This window comes from Lepeophtheirus salmonis, chromosome 1 (assembly GCF_016086655.4).
Source record: "Lepeophtheirus salmonis chromosome 1, UVic_Lsal_1.4, whole genome shotgun sequence".
Classification (NCBI taxonomy): domain Eukaryota; kingdom Metazoa; phylum Arthropoda; class Copepoda; order Siphonostomatoida; family Caligidae; genus Lepeophtheirus; species Lepeophtheirus salmonis.
This window is the reverse complement of record NC_052131.2, coordinates 8,859,046-8,884,583: the sequence shown is the minus strand read 5'-3', so window position 1 is coordinate 8,884,583 and position 25,538 is coordinate 8,859,046. Positions and strand designations below refer to the sequence as shown.

Here is a 25,538-nt window from a genome sequence, read left to right as displayed (position 1 = left end):
TCCCGAAATACGCAGTACCTTCCATTACAAAATTGTACGAAACAAAAACATTGTCAAAATTTCGTGTATCCAGAAATGTTTCACATAGACTAGGAAGGATTTTATTTATAGGAAGCATAATATCAAACTATTATTGATGAAAAAGTATATTATGAACCATTTTTATATTTGCATTAATTCAGTACGAGGGGGTTCTGAAAAGTTTCCGACTTCAACGTGAAGATGTCAGCGATTGTAACTAGAAGCTTGTCACATTAAACTAGCATCTGTTGAAAGTTACTCACTAAAGTTTCAGTCATTGTGGAACCGCAGTTCTAATTAGGATTGAATTATTAATTGATTAGAAAATGATTTAGTAACAAATTAGATTAAAAAGAATAAAATAAAGTATTAAAAGGTTCTTCCATTGTGTTTGGAGTTCACAATTTCACAATGTTTCTCCGTATTATTTTATAAATATATCCTTTTATGAACTATAGTCGTACACCTGTTAAGTAATAGTCGTTTGGGGGAGTTACTGTGACGTGTTTTTGTTTTTTTTGTAAAAATGGACAGAATCGAGTATCGTTTTGATGGTGCAGTTTTTGTGCTGATTAATTACTGTAGAAGAAACTTGAATACATTATTTTACGCCTAAAACAAAAAAATATGTTTTAACAGTGGACTGCAAATATTTTTGTCAAATAAAGAGCCAATCACATTCGTGAACAATTATTTTGCAGAAAATAAAGGTAAGTACTATTTGACGTGTTACAGAGATGGAAACATCATCACTTGGAGAAGTGTATAAAGTTAGAAGGATACTATCTTGAAAAATAAAATAATATACCCATCCTGGGGCGTTACTAGCTTTCATAATTTGGGGGAGGAGGGTTAGCCGACAAAAAGTCAAGGCTGTATGTAGCATAATTGTTATTATAACATATTTGGGCAATTCCATGCAAATGTCAACCTCAGCATGGAAAAATAAGGTTGCCATATTAATAACAAAACCTTCCTAAAATGTATCATCAAGTTTTATATTTTGAAGACGACACAAAATACATCTGATCACAATATTTATACAAATTCATGTTTTTCTCACTACAATGATGAGAGGTAATATTGTCAACACTTATTTTTCAGTGAATAAAATTGTATGACTTTTTTAATGGCCAGTATGGCAAAAAAATAATCACCTACGGATGTCTTCTAACCTAACTTTTCATCAAGAAGGGCTGTTGTGTCAATATGTAAATTAGTTATTTACTGTGCGGCTTTCCATTGGCTGGTGGAACGTGCTATTATGATGCCTGTTTATGGGAGAACTCATATAACGTCCATAACGTTTTTTAGGAAAAGTTGTCATAAAACATGCAATTTCAAGGCACTGTCAACCAAACCTTCCAAGCAAAGCTAACTTAAATATAGATGACATATTAGCAACAATTGTTATCCTGGTCTCTTTTGAATTATTATTTCCGAGCGTTACGGACGTCACTTGTCGACACAGCTTTAATTATATAAGATGAAGCAAGCTAAAATTACTGTATTTAAAAATAAATATACTAATTGGTAGAAATATTAATTTATGGAATTCATCTTATGAATGGAGTAAAGAGCTTATAATGACTATTTCTTCTTCTTTTCGAGGGGAACAGACGGTGTGGGGGGCACTGTGAAGCGGGCTGTTAGCACGGTTGTGTTTAGCTGACTGGAAATTGTCCACACTGCTGCCAATTTTGCCAGAGTCGCTGCTAAGACATTCCCAAATATCACCATCGAAGAAGTGACTCCTGAGGAGATTAAGAGCTTCACAGAACTACAGGAGCTGGAGGGAAGTGGTAAAATGTGCCCACCCTTCATAGTAAACAGGGAGTGCCTCATGTCAAGGTTGTGTCATGGGTATGGATCAAACAGAGGATGTACTCTACTGCTAGGAATCATACCTACATATTTTCACCCTTCAACCACCAGAACCACAAAAAGACGACACAGGAACCGAAATTCAGTTTCTACGACAAAATGAGGTGGTGTTGGTTCCATTAATTTTGATTTTCACATTTAAAATATGATTTTATGTTTTCAATATGTCTTTAATTGATTTTTAGCATGTAAAAAAGAAATAAAAATCAATAAATAACACCAAATAATAAATCACTGAGTGAGAGTTTGAAAATATGTGAGGAATTAATAGATAGGCATACATTAGATATGTGCACAGTCACTATCCAGCAGCTCTCTCTATAACTTTCTTCACCAACTGAACAGTCCACAGTTTGCAGTTTCCAGTAGAGGGCTGCGTTGTCTCTGTTTGGCTAACAAGTGATATTCCTAAACTAAGCATTATAATAAAACAAGAGTCGGCTCTCCAAACTGGTTTGACCCTTTAAATGGCCCAATGAAGTTAAGCATATGTGGGTAAAGCCCTGTTTATGATAGTATTTTTTGTCTATATCAGACGTGTAACATCCGTATCGACAATTTTTTCCGATTCTTTCTTTAATAGAAAACAAAGTTTTCTCTATATATGATTTTTGGGTACCTCAAGCCCTTCCCTACAAAACGATATTTAAAATTGTTAGTATTTGAAAGATAAATTGACAGATTTTTCATAATGTGTTCAGTGAGTCCAAAAACTTGGTCCATTTCCGCAACATTTAGGTATTTTGTCACTTCTCTCAAAATCCAAAGGTTCAAAATATCTCATCTCAGGCTTATGTTTATACAAATATGTGTAACTAAAATATGGATTTTCAATTTTCTGATTCAAATCAACAGATTATAATATTACGCTTGTTTTTGCAAATTTATCTCTGAATATAACACTAGAATTACCCATATATTATTTTCTTTTTACCTCTGAATTTACTAGTACAAGCAAGCATTTTGACACGACATCATCATTGTTGATATCAACCATTTTGGGGATATAGACAACCAATTTTATAGGAATATAAATACAGATTTTCAGGTGAACAGATGACTATATCGGATTTTTCTTTTATCGGAAGTTTATTATAAAAACAGCAACTTTTTATATTAAATTAAATACGTAATTTTGAAGCTCCATATTTTGTGACAGCCTGCATTTGATTAGATCCTGTTTTTCACAGATCATCCAGGTTTGTCTACTTTTTCTTTATGCACCATTATTGATTAAAAACAATGTGAAATTAATTTTATATAAATGGGATTTTTTGTTCTCATGAATTCCTATGAAGTTGATACTGTCTCTGCCAAATAAATGGACATACACTTTTACGGCCTATCTCTTTAATACCTAGTTTTATTATATATGTGTATTAATAATATGTTATTTTCATGTACAATAAATAAATACGTAGGTTGCTATATATATATCAGCCCTAATAATGAAAAAACAAATACTAGCAAAATTGGCGTTATTGCTTTTCCAAATATTATCCATAAACGATCATTGGATTTGAATGCATCAGTGTTTTTTTCTGTTGATGAAAACTGCTAAGAACGCTATTTATTTTTAATGTATGGATATTTAAAAAAATCATTAGGGGCTAAATCAAGGCTGTACGGCAGATGACCCATCCTTTCAATGTTTTGAAAAGACAAAAACTCTCTATTTGAGCCGAAGTTTGAGAACTTGCATTGTCATGATAAAGAATGATACGGCTCTTCTTTTGTGTTTCACGTATTTTTTGAAGACTTCCAGCAGACAAATGGTCGTGTACCATGCAGAATTACCTAACTGTTCTACATTCATTCAATATCACTGAAGCAATGTTACCTTTCAAACCAAAAAAATAAAAATAACAGGCAACTATTTACTTTCATGTGCTTCTCCCACGAACAACATATCTTGTATTTGGTTCATCTTGGAAGAGCTATACGGTCGATTTCTGTTTTGTTTTAGGCTAATATGCATAGATCCATGTTTCGTCACCTGTTTCAATATTATAAACAGCTTTCGATGCATCTTTACAAACAGTTCAGCAATTTCTGGCTCAATCGGCATGACCCATTTGTTGATCATTTATCAGATTATGTGGACTCCAACGTAAACAAATCTTCTGTACAGTCTAGTTTTCAACGCATCAATGTATTCTGGTAGAAGAACCTATTTTGGACGACCTTCACAAAATTTGTCATGGAAAAAACTCTGGCGTCGCTTGATTTTGTTATAGCAGTTTTTATTGTACTGTAGAATTGTGCATGATCGCCATATAAGGAATTAAGTCCATTGATACACCGTTGCCTTGATAAACTACGTCAAAAGTTATGAAAAATGATTGTACGAAAGAGTTTACCAGTCAATTTTTTCACTGCAAATGATAAATCAAATCCCTAATTAGTACTCAAATCACATTGAAATAACAAGACGTTATTATACAGTTGATTCTTGTAAATACCAAGCTTTCATTTGGATACAACAGACATTGCTTACGACAAAGGTTTCTTTAACGCAAAAAGTATATGTAGCAAGCTACGTATTACACTTGCAAGAATGATAAATTTTTCTGCAATTATCCTACTTTTTTTGTCCATCATCGTCCAAAGCATAGTTAGTTTGAATAATTTACCCACCATATAGGGATTTTCACTCACTTTAACTTTGATTTCATTCAAATATCACTGTTTTTCTTTGGCATTAAGTTATATTCAGTAATTTGTATTGTTTTTGAAACCATTAAATGAATTTTCTTTCATACGTTTTGGAGAAAAAAAGTGTGATTTTTCTATTGCCTTCAACTATGATGTAAATTTGGACGTCACTTTATATAACATCATCTTAATAATGTTGGAATATTACATATCGGTCAATAAGTCCTGGGCTTAGATAGGAAAACAAAACTTTTTTGCCAAAATTCATTTTTATTAGTCAATATAATCTCCTTTTAGAACGATACAATCATTCCAATGTTTCTCTAGCTTTTCAATACCACAGCTGTAGAACGATTTATCGAGACCTTCAAAATATGCTTCAGTATCGACTACCACTTCCTGATCTGAGCCAAATCTCTTTCCACAGAGCATCTTTTTGAGTTATGAGAAGAGACTGTAGTCGCTGGGGGTCAGATCTGGAGAATACGGTGGGCGCAGTAGCAATTCGAAACCCAATTCGACTAGTTTTGCGGTTGTTTTTATTGACTTGTGGCACGGTGTATTGTCTTGGTGAAAGAGCACCTTTTTCTTCTTCAAATGAGGTATTTTCTGGGTAATTTTGGCATTCAAACATATTTTGTTAGTTGCACCATTCAGTAGTTAGACCCGGTACCTATTGATCGATGTGTTACATAAATTGATACAAATTATTGCAATAGGAGTCAATTTTCTATTCATTTAGTTGGTTTTATATTTGGATAGTAATTAAATGATGAAATATAATCTTTATTAAATATGAGTTTTTGAAAAATGAGCTTATTGTGCCTATATGTAACATTTTTGTTCTTTTTACTTTTTACTCATAAATAATATCTCGAAATGGTAGGTATATGTTTATATATTGTATATGTATGTATAGATATTATAGACATTATGTTTTTACTAGTCTCTAATTTATTAGTTCGATGGTGCTTGCTAAAATATCCATGGTACTCTAATATTTATTTTGAAAAACCCTAGCTGCATAAATATACTTAAATATAAAAGCATATCACAGGTGCTGTTTCATCTACGCATTTTGCATTCGAATTTTTCTCATATTATACCTAAATATATGCTTGTATATTGAAGATGTACAAAAAAGGAAAGGCAAAGAGTCATCATCTATAACCAAGTATAAAGAAGTAAGCATTGAATCTCACATCTATTTCACGCCTCTGATAATGAATAATTTTAATATCCAACCAAAACCCAACTTTTTTTTTTGCCACAAAAACGGCATATACTGAACTTTGTAAAGTTAAATCCCCTTATTCAAAATATAACCTTATTATTTCTCTATCAGCTTTATTATCTTCAGGAAAAGGCCATATTTATTTTTATGTTTTTTATTTGCCTAATTGTAAGATGCAAAGATTTTTTAACCGCTTATTCCTAAAGATAGGGATAAATTATGCAAATATATTTCAAAGTTTTATGTTAAAATATGCTAAAATAGTGTCTGAATCATATGTATAAGTCAAGTTATAGTTGTTAAAAGTTGAAAATGAACGTTGTTTAATCCTAAGTTCATAGTTTTAAGAAAAATATATTCAGAAAAGTTAAAAAATATATCATTTGATGGCTAAAGTATGTTATCAATTTTAGATAAGCCCACCAGAATATTTCAAAGATATAACACATTTTTGAATTGTGCTTAAAATACAATTCTGTAGTTATGCTATGGCTAGGAAGAAAAGAAGAGTGGAGAAAAGAGAGAGGCCGCAGTGAAACTCAAAAAGTGTCAAATGAAGTCCCTCACTACAAGTTCCTCGGTGTTAATTATGCAGCACATAGGATATACGTTGAGATATCATTTGACACTCTCTCATATAACTACAACATTAAACAACTCCGCAAATTTCGTGTATCACGTAATTTTTTGGAATTATATCGACTATTTGCAAAATTATTTCCTCAAAGATTGATCTCAAAGGTTTTCAGTCAGGAGTGTTAAACAAGGGAATTTTTGGAGGCAATATCTATTTATAATTGTTATTAACAGTATTTTTGACTTATTTGTATACTTATGAGATTACACTTCTGATAGTGAGTAAATAATTGCAGAGCTGTAGCACACCAGAGGCGGAAAAAGGGGGTTATACTGCAAGTCTTTGCTGACAAAAATATAATTGGACATCGTTATCAGAAATAAAAGATCCATGAAAAAATTAATATAATTTTCTAGTTCAAGTTGAGGGCGGAGTCTTTGATTGTGCGATCAAGTTGGGGCGCACGTTTTGAAAATATTAGAGTCCAAGTTGAGTCGCAAGTTTCGAGTCTGGGATCCCAATTCTCTTTGGGACCCTAAGGTAGGACTCCCAGTTGATTCTGTTCCGTGTTCCTTTTATCAACCCAATTCCAGAGCCTTCGAATTGATTTTTTCAAAATTTACTGAGATTTAAGAAATATATTTATAGGGATACTTTTTAGAATCGTCCAATATTTTAAAGACATGTATTGTATAAAATAACTGTCTAAGAGGTTTTGTTGTTAAATATATTTGTTTTTCGATAATACATGTAAAAAAACATTAAATCGTCATAGCTGCCCAGGAACAAAATATTTTTTTCCAAAAAATGGAAAATCACTAAGGGAACAGACTATAACTATATCAAAAGCTGGGCACACTTCCAAGTCAATCCAGAAGATTGTCAAGTTAAATTTGGAAAATTCTTCACAGGTTTTATACAGCATTTGGAGAATAGAATGGAGTCTAATAGGAGATCAGGGGGTGGAACAACCAAAACTGTGAGAAATTCAAGTTGGTCTTGGCTGTCCGTGAAAAAATTTGGCCAAATCCACAAAATTCAGTATGGGCATCTTATGTCAAAGGGTGCTATTACAAAGAGAAAGTTTAGAAGCCAAGTTTTGCTCAACTGGCATGCAGTACATAAGACTGTCATCATGATTTATTATGACTAAAAGTTATTTACTGTAAGTTGGAGTTCAACAACCAAAATCATAGAGTCTTGACAATGACTTATGAAAGCATTGATTCCCACCAAAAATTTGCCTACAAAGTGCAAAACCAGGGTCAAACATGGTTTGGGTCACTGTGTTTTCAAATGGGGCAAAATCACCTATATTCTGGATTCTTGATAGAGTAAAAATTAGTCAAAAATATTACTTAGACTTTTTGAATACAAGTCTGAAGGCCTGGATTGAAACAGCATTTCTACGTCAAGACAGTTTGTTTCACTCAGGATTGAGCTCCGGCTCATGGTTGCCACTCAGTTCAAAACTGGTGTAAAAAAATATGGATGTTTAGGACATGTCTACGTAGCTTCCCTCTTCGCCTGATTTAAATCCCTGGACTTTTCCATTTAGGGAATGTTGGAGAGGAAGGGCAATGCTTATCCTTCAAGAAATAAGGATGCTCTCATGGCAATCCTGGAGAAGAAATTGAACCAAATTTCGGATGATTTAGTACGTGCTAGCGGTAATGCGGTTTGAAAGATATTGGTTGCTGTAAAAAAAAAAGCCAAAGGTGGCGAAATTGAATAAATTAATATTGTAAATATTTGTAATAGTTGAATTAAATGTTTCAAAAGAAAGATGATGTAATTTAGCAAAGTTTCGTCTACAGAAAATAATGTCTGCAAAATATCAGCAGCTCCTTTGTAAAATGTTAATTTTATGCTCATTTACCTTTTTAGTACTCTGAGTGTTGATTTGTTGAACTCAAATTATTTAAATTTTATCCTTGAAAAGTCTTAGTAGTAATTATATAATTGATAATCGTTGGAGAGATTGATACAATTGATCAGTTACTATTTATATTTGGGCATTTTTCATTAACTTTTGAAAAAATCAGGTGACGATAACTCAAACACATGAAAATTTACATTATGCATTTTTGTCGATATTAGTTTTTTCTTCTACTTTTTTGATTGTGTTTTTAAATTGATTGTCCGATGTGGATGTCACTTTTTTAAAGCTTTTAATTACTAATGTAGTTTTGAAGATTGGTCTTTTTCTCACGGCTAATTTTTGAAAATCTGGGTCTACTTTCAGTTTTAATTTATTTTCATTCTAAAAACAAAGACTAAAGAATCTAGTTAAAACTTTCAGTCTTAGATACTTTCAAAAAAAAAAGAGTTAGCCTATGAAATCAGCTGAAAGAAACATACATACGATCTTTGGGTTACGTCATGGTTAGGCCAATATTTTGATACCATAATGGTAGTGCATCTGTTACAATTTATTATTCTAAAATTTAAAGGCGTCAGTATTATAAATATCTTCTTAAAAACTAACACCAAATATGGAATCAAAATTTAAAATGAAGACTAGATTTGTTCATCCAAATTGGTATTCATTTTTCCTCTTTTAGTGGAATAGATAACCGTTACAGAAAAAAAAAGGAAAAATATTATCTTTCAACTTAATTAATATCTGGTAATTTTAAATTATAAACAATTTGGTATTTGGATTTTTCAAAGAATATAGTTAAAATGAAAATCCCATGCACCAATTAAATTTACCAATTTATAGATAAAATAAAAGGGTGTTGTATAATTGGAGACATGGAAGTTTTTTTTTGTTTTTTTTAAATATACTTATATTTATATTTTTTAAATACGTCATGTTAGTATTGGACAAAAATGTCAAAAAATGTAGATATATTTTTTAGAAAATGGGAGAGGGAAAGACATTTAATATTCCACGAACTTTAAAAAGAAATATTTGTTTACAAATTAGTGTATTATAATCAGTAGTTAGAAAGGAATGTATTTTGATATTTATGAGAGCCTTAAATATTATGAGACAGGAGAGGATATGCATGTAAGTTAAAAATTATTTAATCACTCTGAAAAAGAAAGCCTCTATACTGTCTGTTTATATAAATAGATTGATGCATATTGTTTTTGTTCCGATTTTTTTGTATTTGGTTTTAATTTTTTATAATCATAAAATATAAAAATTTCTTCTCACGTTATAATTTTTTCCAAATTCTTTTAATAGTAAATTTAATACATAGTACAAATCATTAACAGAAATCAAAAATATCACCAGGTTATTGTATTTCCAAATTTATAAAAAATGCATTTTTTATTTGGATAAAATTAATATTTTCTTCATGAAGACTAATATATATAAAATGGAAGTTCTAACTTTATGTTTTTTATACAATATCTCTGACATTTGGCTAATTATCCCTTCTATGCCTTTTTTCAAATTTATAGAAGAAAAGTACAGATTTACAGATAATTGTTTATGCTTTAATATATGGAAATATGAATTAATTTCAATCACTTAACCTTCATTAATTATTGAATTATTCAGTGCTCAGATATTAATGGACCCCCCAGTACATATTTTCAAAGTTATACAATTCAGAATCAATACTTTTCTGATAGAAAATTTCATAATTTTTTAATCCAAAGTTTAATAGTATTTTAGGGAAGAAACCTTCTCATGAGCATTGGAACCGTTCGTGGGTATAGGTTACCTTTTTCCCCTTAAAGATCCCTCCCAACTAATGTTGTTAAAGTACTGCATTTTCATACAGTAATTCTGTACTTAATTTGAGATCAGTGTTTTGATACTTTTAAACCTAAAGTATAAAATAAGAATGTCGCTAAGAACAGTTAGTTACAGGGGTTTCACTAAATGTTTTATGAAAATAAGTGGTGAGTTACCTCAGAAAATTGATAAGTAACTATATTTTATAAAAGACACTTTTTGCCTAGCTCTGAAATTTGACTGACTATGTCATATATTTTTACAAAAAGTTGATTTACAATACCAATTTCTCATAGTACCATTTTAAATGTGTCATTTCTTGCTTCCCACTATAGGGCCTTTCTACCAAAAAACACAACATCCGAGAGCAGCCCCCAGTTAGCGAGGACTTCAGAAATTTGGGATTATTTTAAAAAAATGACCACAGGGACAAGAAAAGACAAATCAAATTTTGAGTACTTATTTTGAAAACTTAATAAAAGCTAAGGAATTAACAAATGATCATATAAAAATACTGTATAAAAGCCAAATAAGTATATATATATAGCAAGCCAATCACTACCTGAAATATTAAATTAATTTGTAAATTAAAAAATACGAACAAATTACTTTTCCAATGAAAAGGGCTAAAAATTGTCTAAAATACTTTGTAAGTGAATTGAAAGATCCAACTCTAAGACTGGATTGCAACTGTAACAAAAAGTGATTATTTCCTCTTTAGAGCAACAAAAAAAAAGAGTATAATTTGAGGTTGGTTAAAAACTATACTCATTTTGTTAAAATGTTTATTTTTTTCTCAATTAGTTTATCTATAAACTAATTGAATAAAGATTTGTTTATCTGTTTTTCACATGTTATTATTGGTAAATTACTAACATTTTTTTTCTTTTACTTTTACGTTAATTATCATTTTTTTTCCTTGATGCCGAAAGCACTTAAAATAAATGGACTCTTGATGGATGAAAGCCATATGCCAGGTGGAAACTAAAAAAATTCAAGTTTCCTCATAAAGATCAAAATTCTGATATTGTAATCATGATTATTGTATTTTTATCTATGAAATCTCTGCTGTCGTCCAATAATTATCTTTTTTTTAAATTGAGCTAAGAAAAGCATCAGTGTGAGTCACAAAACTCAAAGGTACAACTTTAATTCGTGCTGGTCATACTCTAACTGAGATTTTTAAGCTAATTGGAATGGCCAAGAAGTTAGATGAGAATGGAGACAGGGGAAGGAAATCATCTTACCAGTCTTGGTAAACACATCAATTACTGGGGGAAGCCCAGATCCTAATTCCAGATTATTATTCGTCATCACCACATGTTTAAATGTGAAAATAGAGAGAACATCATGGAAGTGTGAGATAAATAAAATGGTGGGTTTTTTTTCATTTCCACCCAGTATTTATAGAAATAACATAATGACGATAAATGAATGTACATTAGCGTATTACCATGAAACGTTGAAATATCATAAAAATTGGGGTGCTCCGAATTATATCGTTTGTTCAAACCTGTAATTGCTTTCTACTTTCTCCATTTCATTCAATATGCTACATGTGATTGAAATTCGATCATTATTACTACTAATAAAACTGATACATCCACTCTTACCAACTGTTCTACATTTTTCTTTCCTTTAACTCAACTCTATATCAACCATTTTTCTAACTCTAAGTTCAAGTATCAAATAAAAATTTATATTTTTCAAAGCTGTGATCAACATTGTTTCATTCTTGAGAAGAAAAACTTGGTAAAGTTGTGATAAAGTTCGAAATCCCAGTGAGGTTAAGAACAAAGCCCTAGATAAAGTCATAAAAAATATGGTAACATTGAAAGACGACATATCTGTTGATAGAGATCACTACTATACATATAAACTATAGTTATCTTTTCTCACTAATACTTTGGCAATTTATAAATAGGGTGAAAAAATTAAGAAACTAATATTTTTGCAGGTTACTAACCTATGTTTGCTAAAATTTAGGCTTCCCGGAATTTTGATAATTTTTACATCTCTATATGTAACAAGGTGCTGAATAGTAAAGTTGTGTTGCTCACAAATTTTATAATTTGACAGAAGTAAGCATCCCATTGTAATGACGTCACATATGTTTGGAAAACACTAGCCCGTACTTGTATTTTGCTCTAACATTACAAGAAATCGAACTCAAAATTTAAGATTTTCTACCCGTAAACTGAGCTTGGCACTATATAAAGGGGGAATTACATTTTATTTTCATACTGTACCCTTGTAGGGATCAAAAATAAAAAAATAGGTGAACATCCATCCACGTTTATGAATATAATACGGTAGACAACTATTACTATTAGTTGCCTTGTAGTTGTAGATTTGAACAACTACATCTAATCATTTGTGAATATTTTTCAATTTTCTTTGGATAGGGGATATACAACAATATCTTAATATTAGGTACAGTTTTATAATTTTAAAAAAATAATCATTATATCTAAGAAATTAAAAATAAGTGGATATTATTTTTTCTTAACATCAAACGCTCATGTGATAAAAAATAAACTTACAACTAGATCTAAATTTCTTATTTATGTTGATAAAGAGTTTATTTTGCTAACAGAAAGGAAGCTAATTAATTGAATAAGCCTCTGTGGACTTGTGATTTTTACTTATTTGTCCAGAAAGAGATATTTATTATAGTATTAGTTTGAATAATGTTCGGGAAATCAAATTTTCTAAAGATTTCCCACTTTCATAGTGCATGCAGTAGTTTGTAATACAGACCAATAATAGTTCTACAACTAATAATTAATTGGAAGAATTTTGAATTTTTACTCGCCTAACAACAATCACAATAACAAAATAGCATTTGCATGTCCAAAATAAAACCGGATTAATCAATAAGATAAAAAAAAATAATGGAGAACTTATAAATGGGGAATGTAAATTTTGAATAATATCATTGATCAATTTCAATCAATACTAAAACAATAGTATTATTATGTTGTTACATTTTAACTATTGTTTTTAGATCCTAGATCTTTGCAAGAGTAATAGATGTATATGGTGGTATGCAATTTAGCTGTTTAGAGAAGGATTCCCGACTCAATAAGTTTGAGAATTTCAATGACATTCAGGTATTTAATAAGTGTAAGTCTACAGAAATTTAGAGGCTTATTATATATTTTGTAAAACACAAAATCACTTAACAGCTCCGAAAAACTATTTATGTGTAATACCAGAATAGAATATGCCTTGCAGACCAAAATATCGAGAAAAGAGAAGAACAATATCTTTATCAGTCTATAATCATGTTATAATTTTTTCCCAATGCCTCAGTGGTAATAAAGCAATCAGGTATGAGCTTGAAGTGTCCAGCTTATACAATTATCCGTATATCACAAAGTCCAACTTAAAAATGGAATTGATATAAATGTGATAGGAATGAGTGATTTTCGACTTTATATACATGCAGGAAACTGAAGGACTATTATTAATAGTTTTCTTAGAGTAGAAGACGAAGAAGAGTTGACTTTCAATCATTTCAATGAAGGAGCTGTGGATGGAGGATGAGAACTCTCCTTGCTCCTCACTGGGTATCTCAGTCGATTATTCTGTCATTTCATGGAATTACTTAGTTCTTATATGTAAAAGTTTACGATGATTCCGAGGAAGATCCGAAGGAATTTATGTATAGAGACACTCATTAACGAGATCAGAAGTCACAAGTCAACTTGATATGAAGAGGTATCTGCACAATAAACAATGTTTAAATTCAAGAAGATGATATCCACCAAGTGAAGCACATGTTCATTGACCAGATCATTACATTGAAGAGAGTTATATCATCCACTACCTTGATAAATTCTCAATTCACGTTATTATGTTAATATTATTGTTTTACTTTTGAGTGAATACAACATATGGGACGTCACTCATCTAAGCCTATAAAGGACAAGAAGTATACAATCATGACTTGTTCGGGAGTTAGAAATATAAGTCCTTTTAGAGTAGAATTGAGAATCAAAATCGGAGTAATTCCTGCGTATGTCCTTGCTAGAGTTTGATTTGTGTGTATTTATATCAAATAGTCATGGTTACTATGTGATTTTTTTTTTTTTGGGGGGTTTGTTTTGACATTCCGGCAGTGCTTAGAATTTTCAACATTATATAAAAATTACTAAGTTAAGAAGTAGAAATAATAAGCTCAACTTTTTTTACTAGCTCTTTAATTGATATTCTGATGACGTGTTCAATGTACATAAGCTCTTTAATTGATATTCTGATGACGTGTTCAATGTACATAAACTCTTCCACTCATACTCCAACACTCACAAAAAGGCAAAAAATATTATAACTAAAATAGTGAGTCAAATTTTTTATGCATAGCAATGTCATCCTTATACCAATATATTTTTAATGGTTCAGGTACCAAAATACTTATAATTATTTCTATAGTTTTCGATCGTTTTTGGGTAAAAATGGAAATATAAACGTCACTTCACTATTGGAAATCGATATACAACTAACAGGAGGGTTCTCATAATTTTTGGTTTGGGTGGGGACGGGCTAAGAAATGTGTGAACTCTTTTTACAAATAAAAATTTGTATTCTTGACTTTTCATTAAGGGCATTAGAGGGAAAAGTACTTTTGTTAAAATGTTGAGGGATTACATTATCAACAGTTTCAACTTTTATAACGTATTGGAGGTGCAAATAAAGGTTTTCAAACCAACATAGTATAGTAATGTTTGTATGCGTCAGTGTCCCGATATCACTATATTACTAGCTCACCAAACAATACTAATATGTAAAAAAAATCATGAGAGAAGATTATTTTTCTATTACAATGTTAGCTTCGTGTTAAGGCAATATTAGTTGGTGAAAATAGGGGGTAGTAATTAATGGGTTACTACTCATTAATCTATTGATCCTATCTTGATTTATTGATATGATATTTATTAGTATTCCCATTATTCTGTCTTTAATATGCATTTATATAAATATAATATGACATATATAAATTATTCAATGGCCTCGGCTCAGAAAATGGATTATTATTTCCAATATAGTTGTTATATCTATGTATATAAATTTGGTAGAGTGATTCCTCTTCCTTGGTTTTTTCCAAAAGTGACAGGATATGGTTTGCCTTTGTTTTGGTCTTGAATCTTAAACATTAGAACATTTCTCCAAATTTGGTGAGGATTGGACAATATATAGTGTTAGCACATTTTGGATTATTTTCATTTCATTAGATAACATAAACGATACAAATATTGTTTAATAAATTTCCATAATTTATATTTTCTTTCAAAATAGGTTTTAATCATTATGATTTAGATACCATATTGTATTACTTAATTTATATTTTTGCTAGTTATGAAAGAGACTCGCCAATTATCGAGTAGTTGTAGTAGGTTTTAAAAGTTTTTTTGTTTTTTTTCATTTTGATGTGCGTACAAAGTATTGCAAAGCTTTACTCGCTTCTCTGTTTTATTTCCATTTAAATACAGAATAAATTTTTTTTAAATATTAAAAAAACATAATTGATATTTAATACTCGATATAACCCCAAACTATCCGGCCCAAGGGATTCTGACAAATTAGTTGTAATTTCTTTAAGTACTTATGGGAATTTTGGTCTATTACATCCAGTTCTATGTCTATTTAAGTATTTCTAAGGGTTTTGTACTTTGATAATTTTGCTCCTTATCCTCCTCATTTTTGCCACTCTTCTGTCAATCGTCACAAATGCAACATCATACCATTGATAGCGGTTCTTGAAAAAGTAAGCTATACATTATTATATTGTAGGACAGTATGTATTTGATTTTAATCATTTATGGGACCAGAAGTTGAACATTAGGCAGGAATATAACAATTTACAAAGAAATGTGCAAATTGTACTAATTTTCCCAATCTTCCAAGGTAAAAGACTGCTCCTGAAGTACATTACTCTAATTGACCATTTATTTCCCCCTCTTGAATAGTGAGACAAGTATGGGTAATATTTTTTTTCAAATCAATTAGGATTTTTAAGAGTTTCCCTGAGTCTTTTCAAATTAAAATTACTTGTACCACATTCAAAATGGCCTGAGAGAACTCTTACATTGCCATTGTAATTTTATTGATTTTTTTTCAGGCGGAAAACGAATATATGCAGGGAAGAGAAATATTTACCTGGAATCAGGAAGGTACAATAATACATAAATTGCTATATCTGGTCTCTCTTGGTTTTGTAGTGGGTAGGGGGAATTTATACATTCCATTCATGACCATTTTTTCTGTTTTACATGAACCATAGATTTTACCAGAATATTTTATACATTAATATGTGTACTTAATTCATATTAAAAGCTATAAGAATATTTTCAACTCGTTTGAAAATCGATATTTTCCTTCTTTTTTCTTTCAAGTTACAATTCAATAATAACAAGAGTAATAATAGTCTTGAACTTGAAAAAAAGATATATATAATATATCAGAAAAATAAAGAGAAAGAGGGGGAAAGAGGCATAATATAAGCTTGATAGAGTTGTACTCGTCGTTGAGTTAGTTGATTCAACATGAAAGCAGTTTAAAAAAAGAGGCCTTTTTGCTTATTTTTCTTCCCATTCTTTCTACTTTTTTTCTTTCTTTTATACTATGTATATATATATATACTGTGTTTGTAGCAAAGTATATTGATAAGGAACGAAGAGAAGTTAAAAAGTTTCCCTAATAAAATTTGAAATTATTTCATGCTTTGTAATTTGACAAAAAATTCTTTGCTTATAAAACTTTTTGAAAAGGGCTTCCACCTCATGTATACAGATAAATTCTGTCTATTATTTATGGCTCTGAACAGTTAACTGGTACAATGTTACCCATTTATATACTAAAATACTTGAGAGTTATATAATTTGTATGATTATTTTGAAGGATATTTTGAGGACAAATACTTTCAAACATAGTTAAAAATGTGTTATGTTTTTTTTTTGTTTCTTTCATGTTATGACATCGAAACTAAGATTTTGTAGAGTTTTGAGACGCATAAAATACCTATATTTTGAGAGATCGAGCCCAAAATTGTTTATATTTAAACTACTTTCACATATTTTATCCTAGTTAATCTTACAATTGATTGACTACTTTATATATATATATGTTGTTCCTTAAGATTTCATTAATTTTTATCATTATTATGAACCATTTTTCGATTTTAAAGGCTTTCACATTTAGTCTAAAGTTATATAAGGAGGTATTTTGTCAAGTTCTTCAATAACTAGTTGGGTGTCTACTGATTAAATTAAGAGTAATACTTGATAGTTCTTTAATTTGTATTTTTTTTAGCAATCTTATGACTGCAAAGACTTTCCAAGGTTATTTCTTCATGTTCTTCAATAAATCGTGAATAGTTCCAAAATATATATGGTAATTTTGATGCATTTTTTTATTCTATGGACTTTCTCGCCTATTTGGCCCATGGTTTATAAAGGTTGTTATCATTTCAAGTTGCTCAATAAATCGTTGGTTGAATAGTGTCAATACATCAAGTGATCCAGGAGAGTTATTTTGAACCATATTTTACTGCAAAGGCGGTTCAGTTATATAATTTTTTGACAAAATGAACTTTGAGGAAGAAAAACTGTGTAAAAAGTGTTGTAGGAAAAAAAAAATCAAATTTATTGCTATCAAGAGATAAATCGTTGGTTGAATTTTCCTATATAAAAAATATCTTGATTGCAAAATTGTGGTTTTCTGTTATTTTTGTCTCTGAATAAATCATTGATTGAATGCAACTTATCCTTGAAAGCTCCTTTATTGACATATTCTCCTACTTATTCATTCTTCTTCAATATATGTTGTAACCTCTTTGAGAGTCATTGCCTCAATGAATTTACTTTCCATCATTATCTGTTCATACTTCTTGTATGTTCGCTTTCAGTGGCAATTCGTTTGCTTTCACTGCCTGGGAAAAAAAAAAAAAAAAAGAGAGAGGACAAACTTTCAAAAAAAATAGAGGGGTGGAAATTATTTTTATTATTGTTATTTTCACTTCCTCGCACGCTTTCCAATTCAAAAACCACTCTATAGAAGACTCCAGGACCAGTTATTCATACTAGAAACGCAGTGATTCCCTGAGAGAACTTCAGTTTAATACCTTACTCTTAGAAAGGCAAAAAATGCTATGAAAGCATTGGGCCTAATACCGCACACAGAAAAAGGCGCAATTATTAAGAAACAGTAGAAGAACACGCAAGTTTTTTTTTCTTTTTTTAAAGTAGGCCTACAAGATATATGTAATAATACTCTGTAAGACTTCAGTCATAACTGTTTCTCTTCAACTCTATCTCGGGATACATTCACTCAGATCCACATCACACTAAAGAATAATTTAATTTGTTTATTACTTGGGAGAAAATTATTATTTATTAACATCAATATATAACAGTGTCTTGGAGAGTCTTATAAGAACAAGAAGTTGGAAGTTTATTCATTTCTACATGAGTTCAAGAGCAGAGAAAAAGTGGTAGAGTTACCCGTCATCGTAGTTGACAGACAACAACATGGATTTGACAAGTCCTCTTCGTCATTGTAGTTGTTGTTGAAACATATTCAAAAGGATCTCAAGACAACATTATTAATATTAAGTAAAAAAAGCAAGAACAATTGTCTTTCTATCGTCAAAAACTCTAAAAAAAATTATTATAGACACTGTGATTTTTTTAAATTCCCTATAAAAAAAAAAGAATATAATTTTTTTGAATTTTCTAGTTTAAATGTAATAATAGTTTGTTAGTATCTTCTTTTTTTTTTTTGTTAGTTAGTTCTAATTACATACATTTACAAACTTTAATATATTTTTAAAAAGACTGAAAATAGAGAACAATATTAATATATATTTACAAAAACCAAGTTGGAGAAAAAGTGTACATCGTCAGTATCTACATTTCAATTGTCCAGTTTGTTGTTTTATATGTGATAATTTTTAGTAAGTTTTTATTTTTATTATTTTTATTTTTTTCCTATTCATCCCCCAAGCAACCAACCAACAAAGGTTATTCAATTTCTTTACTGTTTATTAAATTAGATATTTATAAATCTCTATTTATCATTCTTTCCCTCCCACATTTTTTCATTTTTAATCGTTTTGGTCTCATAAAATTCAATTTACTTAATAAAAGATAGCCCACTATTATAAATATAAACAATAACAGTCACTCACCTGAGCAAAGTCAAAGTAAATCAAAGCAAACATGAACGTTGAAATTAAGTATGCTCAGAATTTTGTATTGAACTTTTTATATAACAAACTTCCTCGACGAAGAGTCAATTTATTTGGAGAGGAACTGGAGTTGGCCCTCAAAGATAAATTCAAGGATCATTGGTATCCAGACAAACCCTTTAAAGGATCTGCATTTCGTTGCCTTAAAATAACAGATCCAGCTGATCCTGTTCTGAATAGAGCTGCTCGTGAATCCGGAAATCCCCTTCTGGATATCATTGAAAATCTACCAACAGATTTGGCTATTTGGATTGACCCAGGAGAAGTTAGTTATCGCATTGGGGAGAAGGGGTCTGTTAAGATCCTCTATTCGGAAAAAGATGGAAATCCTTTTTTCCAAGGTGGAGGAATGAGCCTAAGCGGTGGGAGTGGAAGTACTGGGAGTAGCAGCAGCGGAAGTAGCCTATTCAGCGCCTTGAGCAGTGGGAGTCATGAGGATTTGAATCCTGAGATCGCTGGATTACTGTCAGCTACGGATAATCTATCATCCGGACTTTCAAGTCTGAACATTTCCAGGGCTAAGCCCCTTAAAACATCATCCTCACCTCCGTCTCCCTTTAGCCACAACAACAGTAGTACCAACTGCACTGGCAGTAACAACACCACTAGTGGTGGAAGCAACCCTAAATCACCACCCCATCAGCAACAGCCTTTGACTTATACAGCAGGCATGTTTGCTCAAACAAAGTTTGGATCCACCAAGTTGAAAACAAGTGGTAAGAAGACGTCACGCATGTCTCCAACAGAGTTTTCAAATTATATCAAGACTCGAGCTGCCCTTCAGAAGCAACAGCAACAACAACATCACCACTCCTTCAACAACCCAAGAATGAACCGTGGAGCCCCATTCCGTGCACCCCCTCCACCCCCTAATAATGATGAAAACGGGTTTTTCAACTCCTATAGCCCTAATTGTAACAGCAGCCTTGGATCCCCTTCTTCTAGCACTTCTTCTTATAATGACCCTTACAAAAACAGTGGAGGGGGATCTCTCATGAAGCCCCAATCCTCCTCTTCTCCTCCTTCATCAACAAGCCCCTCGTCATCCTCTTGGACATATGTCTCAGATCCAGAAACGGAGGCTTTTCTTCAAGATATATTCTCTGTGGGACTTCGGAGTCAAGTAGGAAACAATAATAACAATGATTACGCTTATGAGAGTACATTAAATGGAAGTACGTCACTTGGAGGATCACGTGGGGATTCTAACAACATCCTCCTTCATGGAAAATCATTTTACCATCAGCAGTCACAACAACAAACACAACAACAGTCCCATCATCACCATCTCTCTTTCAAACCTAGTAGTAACCCTGGGCAAACTTCAGATAAATATCAACAACGTGTCTTAGTAGCTAATTAAAGAAACATAAAACAATAAAACGAAGTTAAGGAGGAAAAAGGAAATAAATAAAAATATTTTTTTTTTATAAACAAAAAAGATTTATCTATTCCCCCGAAAAAACTAAACGATAAGTCAAAAAAATTACTATGAAATATATTTATTATTTATACATTAGTCTATATACAACCACAAAACATTGATTTTTTTTAGCTTCAGAATAACTCACAGTCCAAAGTTTTTTCGTTACTCCTCAATTTACTGGGGTTTTTTTTTTCTTTTATTTAATATCGAATTTTATACAAATGAATTTCCTCATGTTCCATGTATTTTTACCCGATTTTACTTTTTCTAAAACTCTCTTTATGATATATATTTTTAGACACATATTATTACTGCAATTAAAACTTCATTATAACCAACCAACAACAAAAAATTTAATGTTTTATATATTTTTTAGACATTAGTGCTTAAAAAACAAAAAAAAAAAAACAGAACAAAAAAGACAAAAAAATTATAGAAAATTATAATTCACGCTTTAAATAAACATATTTTTTATTCATATATACACATATATTTATTGGGTAGAGACTTCCCTCCTTTCCTTGTCATTGAAAAATTAAACATTTTACATAAAATATCCTTCGTTTATGATTTTATAATTTACAAAAAATAATATTCATTTTGAAAAGTGTACCAACAAATCCCCCCATAAAAAAGATAAAAGTTTTTAACTATAGAATGTCTTATTGCATTGGTCAGTATTATCTTTGACAGAAAAAATAAAATTATTATTATTTATATTATCATGGATGTACAACCAAAGAAGAAGAAAAAAATGTCTTTGAAAATTAATTGCCTTTAATGTTATATTTATGTACTTTTGAGTATTATGTTTGTTTTGTTTTTTTCTTTTCATATACAGGGTGTTAAGATCAAATCGGCGGATTTTTTAAAAATCTTTAAATGGTCACTTTGGCCGTACTTTTTTGGTGGAATTATTTGAAAATTGGCTTGAATTGTACATATGAATGTTGAAAAAGAGCTCATGGGATGTATCCACCTCCATCACTCATCAAAGTTTGGATCTGGGCCTGGAAGGAGAAAGAGGCGTTAACGAGAGATTTCCTTGGTTATTGTCTCCTTGATGGAGGCAATCAGAGATTCCTTAATGGCATTATATCTTCAATTAGTATTTTATTTAATGAAAATAATTAAACAATCCATCGGATTAAGATCCGAACTGCTGGGGCCATATTTCCTAACCAATGAAGACATAGCAGTGTTCACACAGCCACTTCAGTGACCTACTTGAGATATGACAATGAGCTGAATCTTGTTGCCAGACCCAACATTTGAGACCTCCCATTTTGAAATCTCCATGTTGTTGTGGACAAAAACGCCGTTCCTCCTCATTGAATTCAATTTTCTTTATATCTGGAGCAGCTGTCGCCATGATACCCCAAACTTCACTAAAGTTTCTTGATACAAAAGTGACTCTGCAGGAAGAAAAAAAAAGAGACGCCGTCAGACGTCTACATCATAACAAAATCCCCGACGCACGCAAATTCCGATTTGATCCTAAAGCCATGAATTATTATTTATGTGGTACAAAGTTCAATATAGATTTTTTTCATTTTTTCTCTGAAGGTCATAACATATCTTAATTTTTTTAAATATTTTTTTTTTATTCTTTGTACTGTGTCCTTTATACATACTATATACGATTTATTTTTTAATATATATATTGTACAACATTTAAATTTCCTTCAAAAATTGTATGGAAATTATATTTATTTCATCTATATATTTTTTTTTTTCTAAAAGTGTATAGTCATTTATAACTTTTTTGGCTATACACTATATAACAATATATATTTGTTCGATTTTTTGTAATTACTTTATTTATAAAAGATTTTATCACTCATTTTTTATACATTTTCTAAAGATTCATCTTTATATTAGTAGGATAATAGCTTTGAAGAATAAGGGAAAAAAAAGTACGTAAATTAGTTATATACCTTATACATGCATACAATGATAAAAAAAAAATAGCGCAATTCAAATTCAGGAAAAACATGTTCAGTTGTCAAAATGATTTTTAAATATTTCTATATGATGTACAATTATATTATTCGTTTCAATTTTTTTAGTGTGTGAAAATCCCTCTTAAAAATAATCATCTATTTAATAAACTAAATATAATATTTTTCTACTATTATGAATATATACATTTTTAATTATTATAATATGAACATCTTAAAATTATAATAAAATACGTAAGAATATCTACAAAATTTCATAGTATTCAATAATTTACTAGATCCAGTCACTGAGACCCACAGTTACTCATGGGTATTAGTCTACAATCCATTTTTGCTCTCCTTTTTTCATCAAGGTATATGACTTTCAGTCATTCCAGCATCCGGATTTTAATCGTACATACCAGTAATTCCCAACCGGGGTCTTTTAAAGTGTGTCATCTAAGGTTCTAGAAGTTCATCAAAAACTTCTTCTAAAACAAAGATCATTAAAAAAGTTAAAAATAAAAAAATCTTAGAACAAACTGTTCGTCTAAAATGTCATGCTGTCTCAAAAAAAAAATACACCTAGGGGGTTTGCAATGATGAAAAAGATGAGAATACTGGATTGCAGGTATAATTCAAGAACAGAATTTGCATTATTTGTGCCATTTTAAGTAGTGAATGCCTTCAACATATTATTTTTTTTTTTTCCTTCATCGATGCTGCGATTTTTCTTTATTGGCACAAGAGAGTATTGATATTTGTAGATCAATTCTTTGTAAGTTATTCGTATATAAACAAATCAATAAGCAGTAAAACTTTGAAATACTGTTTTCGAGGAAAAAAAGCGACAAAATATTTTTTTTAAATCTAGTCCAAAATATTATATGGAAAAGCCTGTCTCGCTAGAGTTCTAAATCATAATCCTATTATGTATGAGAACAAACTAGATACTTCATGGAAAAATATAGGTACAAAGAGAGTACCATTCATAAAATTTACAGTTTTTGTCAGAAGTGGAAATCCTCAGCCAAGGTATAGAATACTCAAAACCTAGGGCATCTGAATACTAACAACAATGTTCGAGAAAATTTGAAGGAATCGACAACGATATCACAAAAAAAAAAATTATAATTTACTATATGGTGGATTGTGGAGGTGATATAGAAGTCGTTGAACCTGACATGGTTGAAACAATTGTGACTAAGTCAAGACTCTTGGGCTACCCGAATAGGAAGCTGTTTTAATTCACGAACAAATCACTCATTTTATGATATAATATTTATTGGTCCAGGTCCCGACGGTTTTGAAAAAACTAAGTAGTCATTGGGCTGCTATGAGTACATCCTGGAACTAAATTTTGCACCACATTTTATGGCTTCCCGTACCTGATGAACCTATTAATTACAATATTCTCTGTAAAAGTTTATAGAAAGTTTTTAAATCAAGTGGCCTTACCTCGTTAGGAAAAATAGAATGGTGAGACGTAAAACCAGATCTGTATGGAAGGCCAAGAAACGAGCCGGCACCTCTAGTACGACTGTTTGAGGATCCTGGGAGATGTGACCATACATGACTGGATGATCGCTACTTCAAGTCAACATACAGCGCATTTCAATTATACGTGGTTTGAACATAGTGAACGCTGTTCGATGTAAAGGAGGAGGCCTTACTATAGGCTTCGAAACTTTTATTCAAAGGACTATAACTTGATTGAGCCTTGAGGAGGTTTGAACTGAAAGGGTCAAGGAAAATGCATTGTTATTAATGTTGTTGTTTTTTTGTTTTTTTAATGACACCCATGACATAATACTGGGGAATGAATTATCTAAGAATCCATTGTACTAGGATATAATGAAGAGGGATGAAACATGGAGATTGAAATCCAACAACCTCGTTTTTGCTGAGTTTAATTGGATATCTGATAAATTGTTGAGTTGATTGTAGGAGTGAAACACGTCTATTTGTTCCAATGATAATATCTAATATATACTAAGTTTTGCAATTCGTATTTCACCGTTTCCAAGATTAAGGGGTATGTTGCGGGTACAAAGATGTAATGTAATGAATCCACACTTGAATCATACTAGGTGGATAATTCTTTCTACAGATATCTTTAATCCATAGCCTCCAAAGATTTTGTAGTGTCAGTTCCACTCCTGCAGCTTACGACACAGAATTAATTTGAATAGGGAAAACGTCATTTTACAGTAAGTTCACGTCGAATCGAATCTCAATTCATGTCCAAGTCCTTGAATATTTTCATCGAGTTATTCAAGCTGATTTCAATTCTATTATTATAACATTAATATAGAATCCATAGTGTTAAAGCTTTTCTTGAGTCTGCAATATACTAGCTTAGGAGTCCAAGTCAAGCCTCGAGTCTTTGATTGTGAGTTGCAAGTACTGAGGACAAGTTCCCACCTCTGACAATAATTGGCAATCGTATCTTAAATTGTAGATTTATTATTACAATAACAATTAATAAATCATAAAATATAAATGTATACATAATTGAAAACCACTACGCTCAATTGGAGGGATATTCTAAAAAGGAAAAATTAAACAACAATATCAGTTTTTCTTTCCCCACAGCAGTTTAGAATGTTAGATCTCAGCATAATAATATACATAGAAATAAATTAATATTATTTTAAATCTGTCGGAACAATTTTACAAAATCAACCCAACCTCCGTTTTAAATTTTTTCGACGTATTATTTCTTATCTAGTTTCTATTTATTTCAACTAACTAAATGTTTTTGTTGTTTGTTATAATTATTATATTCCTTGCTACATATTCTTTACACATTTATAGCATTGATATTGATATTGAACTATAATAAAGGAGGATTATA

At 30.7% G+C, this 25,538-nt stretch overlaps 1 protein-coding gene and 1 long non-coding RNA gene across 2 annotated transcripts; one reads left to right on the top strand and one right to left on the bottom strand.

Moving 5' to 3' along the window:
- Nucleotides 1–18,261: 18,261 nt before the first annotated feature.
- Nucleotides 18,262–21,231, top strand: LOC121116404 (uncharacterized). Its single transcript, XM_040710663.2, has one exon. It carries the CDS (start codon nt 19,287–19,289, stop codon nt 20,676–20,678), a length of 1,392 nt encoding a protein of 463 aa, XP_040566597.1. The 5' UTR covers nt 18,262–19,286; the 3' UTR covers nt 20,679–21,231.
- Nucleotides 21,232–22,878: 1,647 nt separating this feature from the next.
- On the bottom strand, nt 22,879–25,289 carry LOC139905163 (uncharacterized). The gene is made up of 3 exons (XR_011779693.1): nt 25,192–25,289; nt 24,140–25,130; nt 22,879–24,078 (listed from the first exon to the last, which is right to left on the bottom strand). It is a non-coding gene; the product is annotated as an uncharacterized lncRNA (long non-coding RNA).
- Between the last annotated feature and the right edge of the window lie 249 nt (nt 25,290–25,538).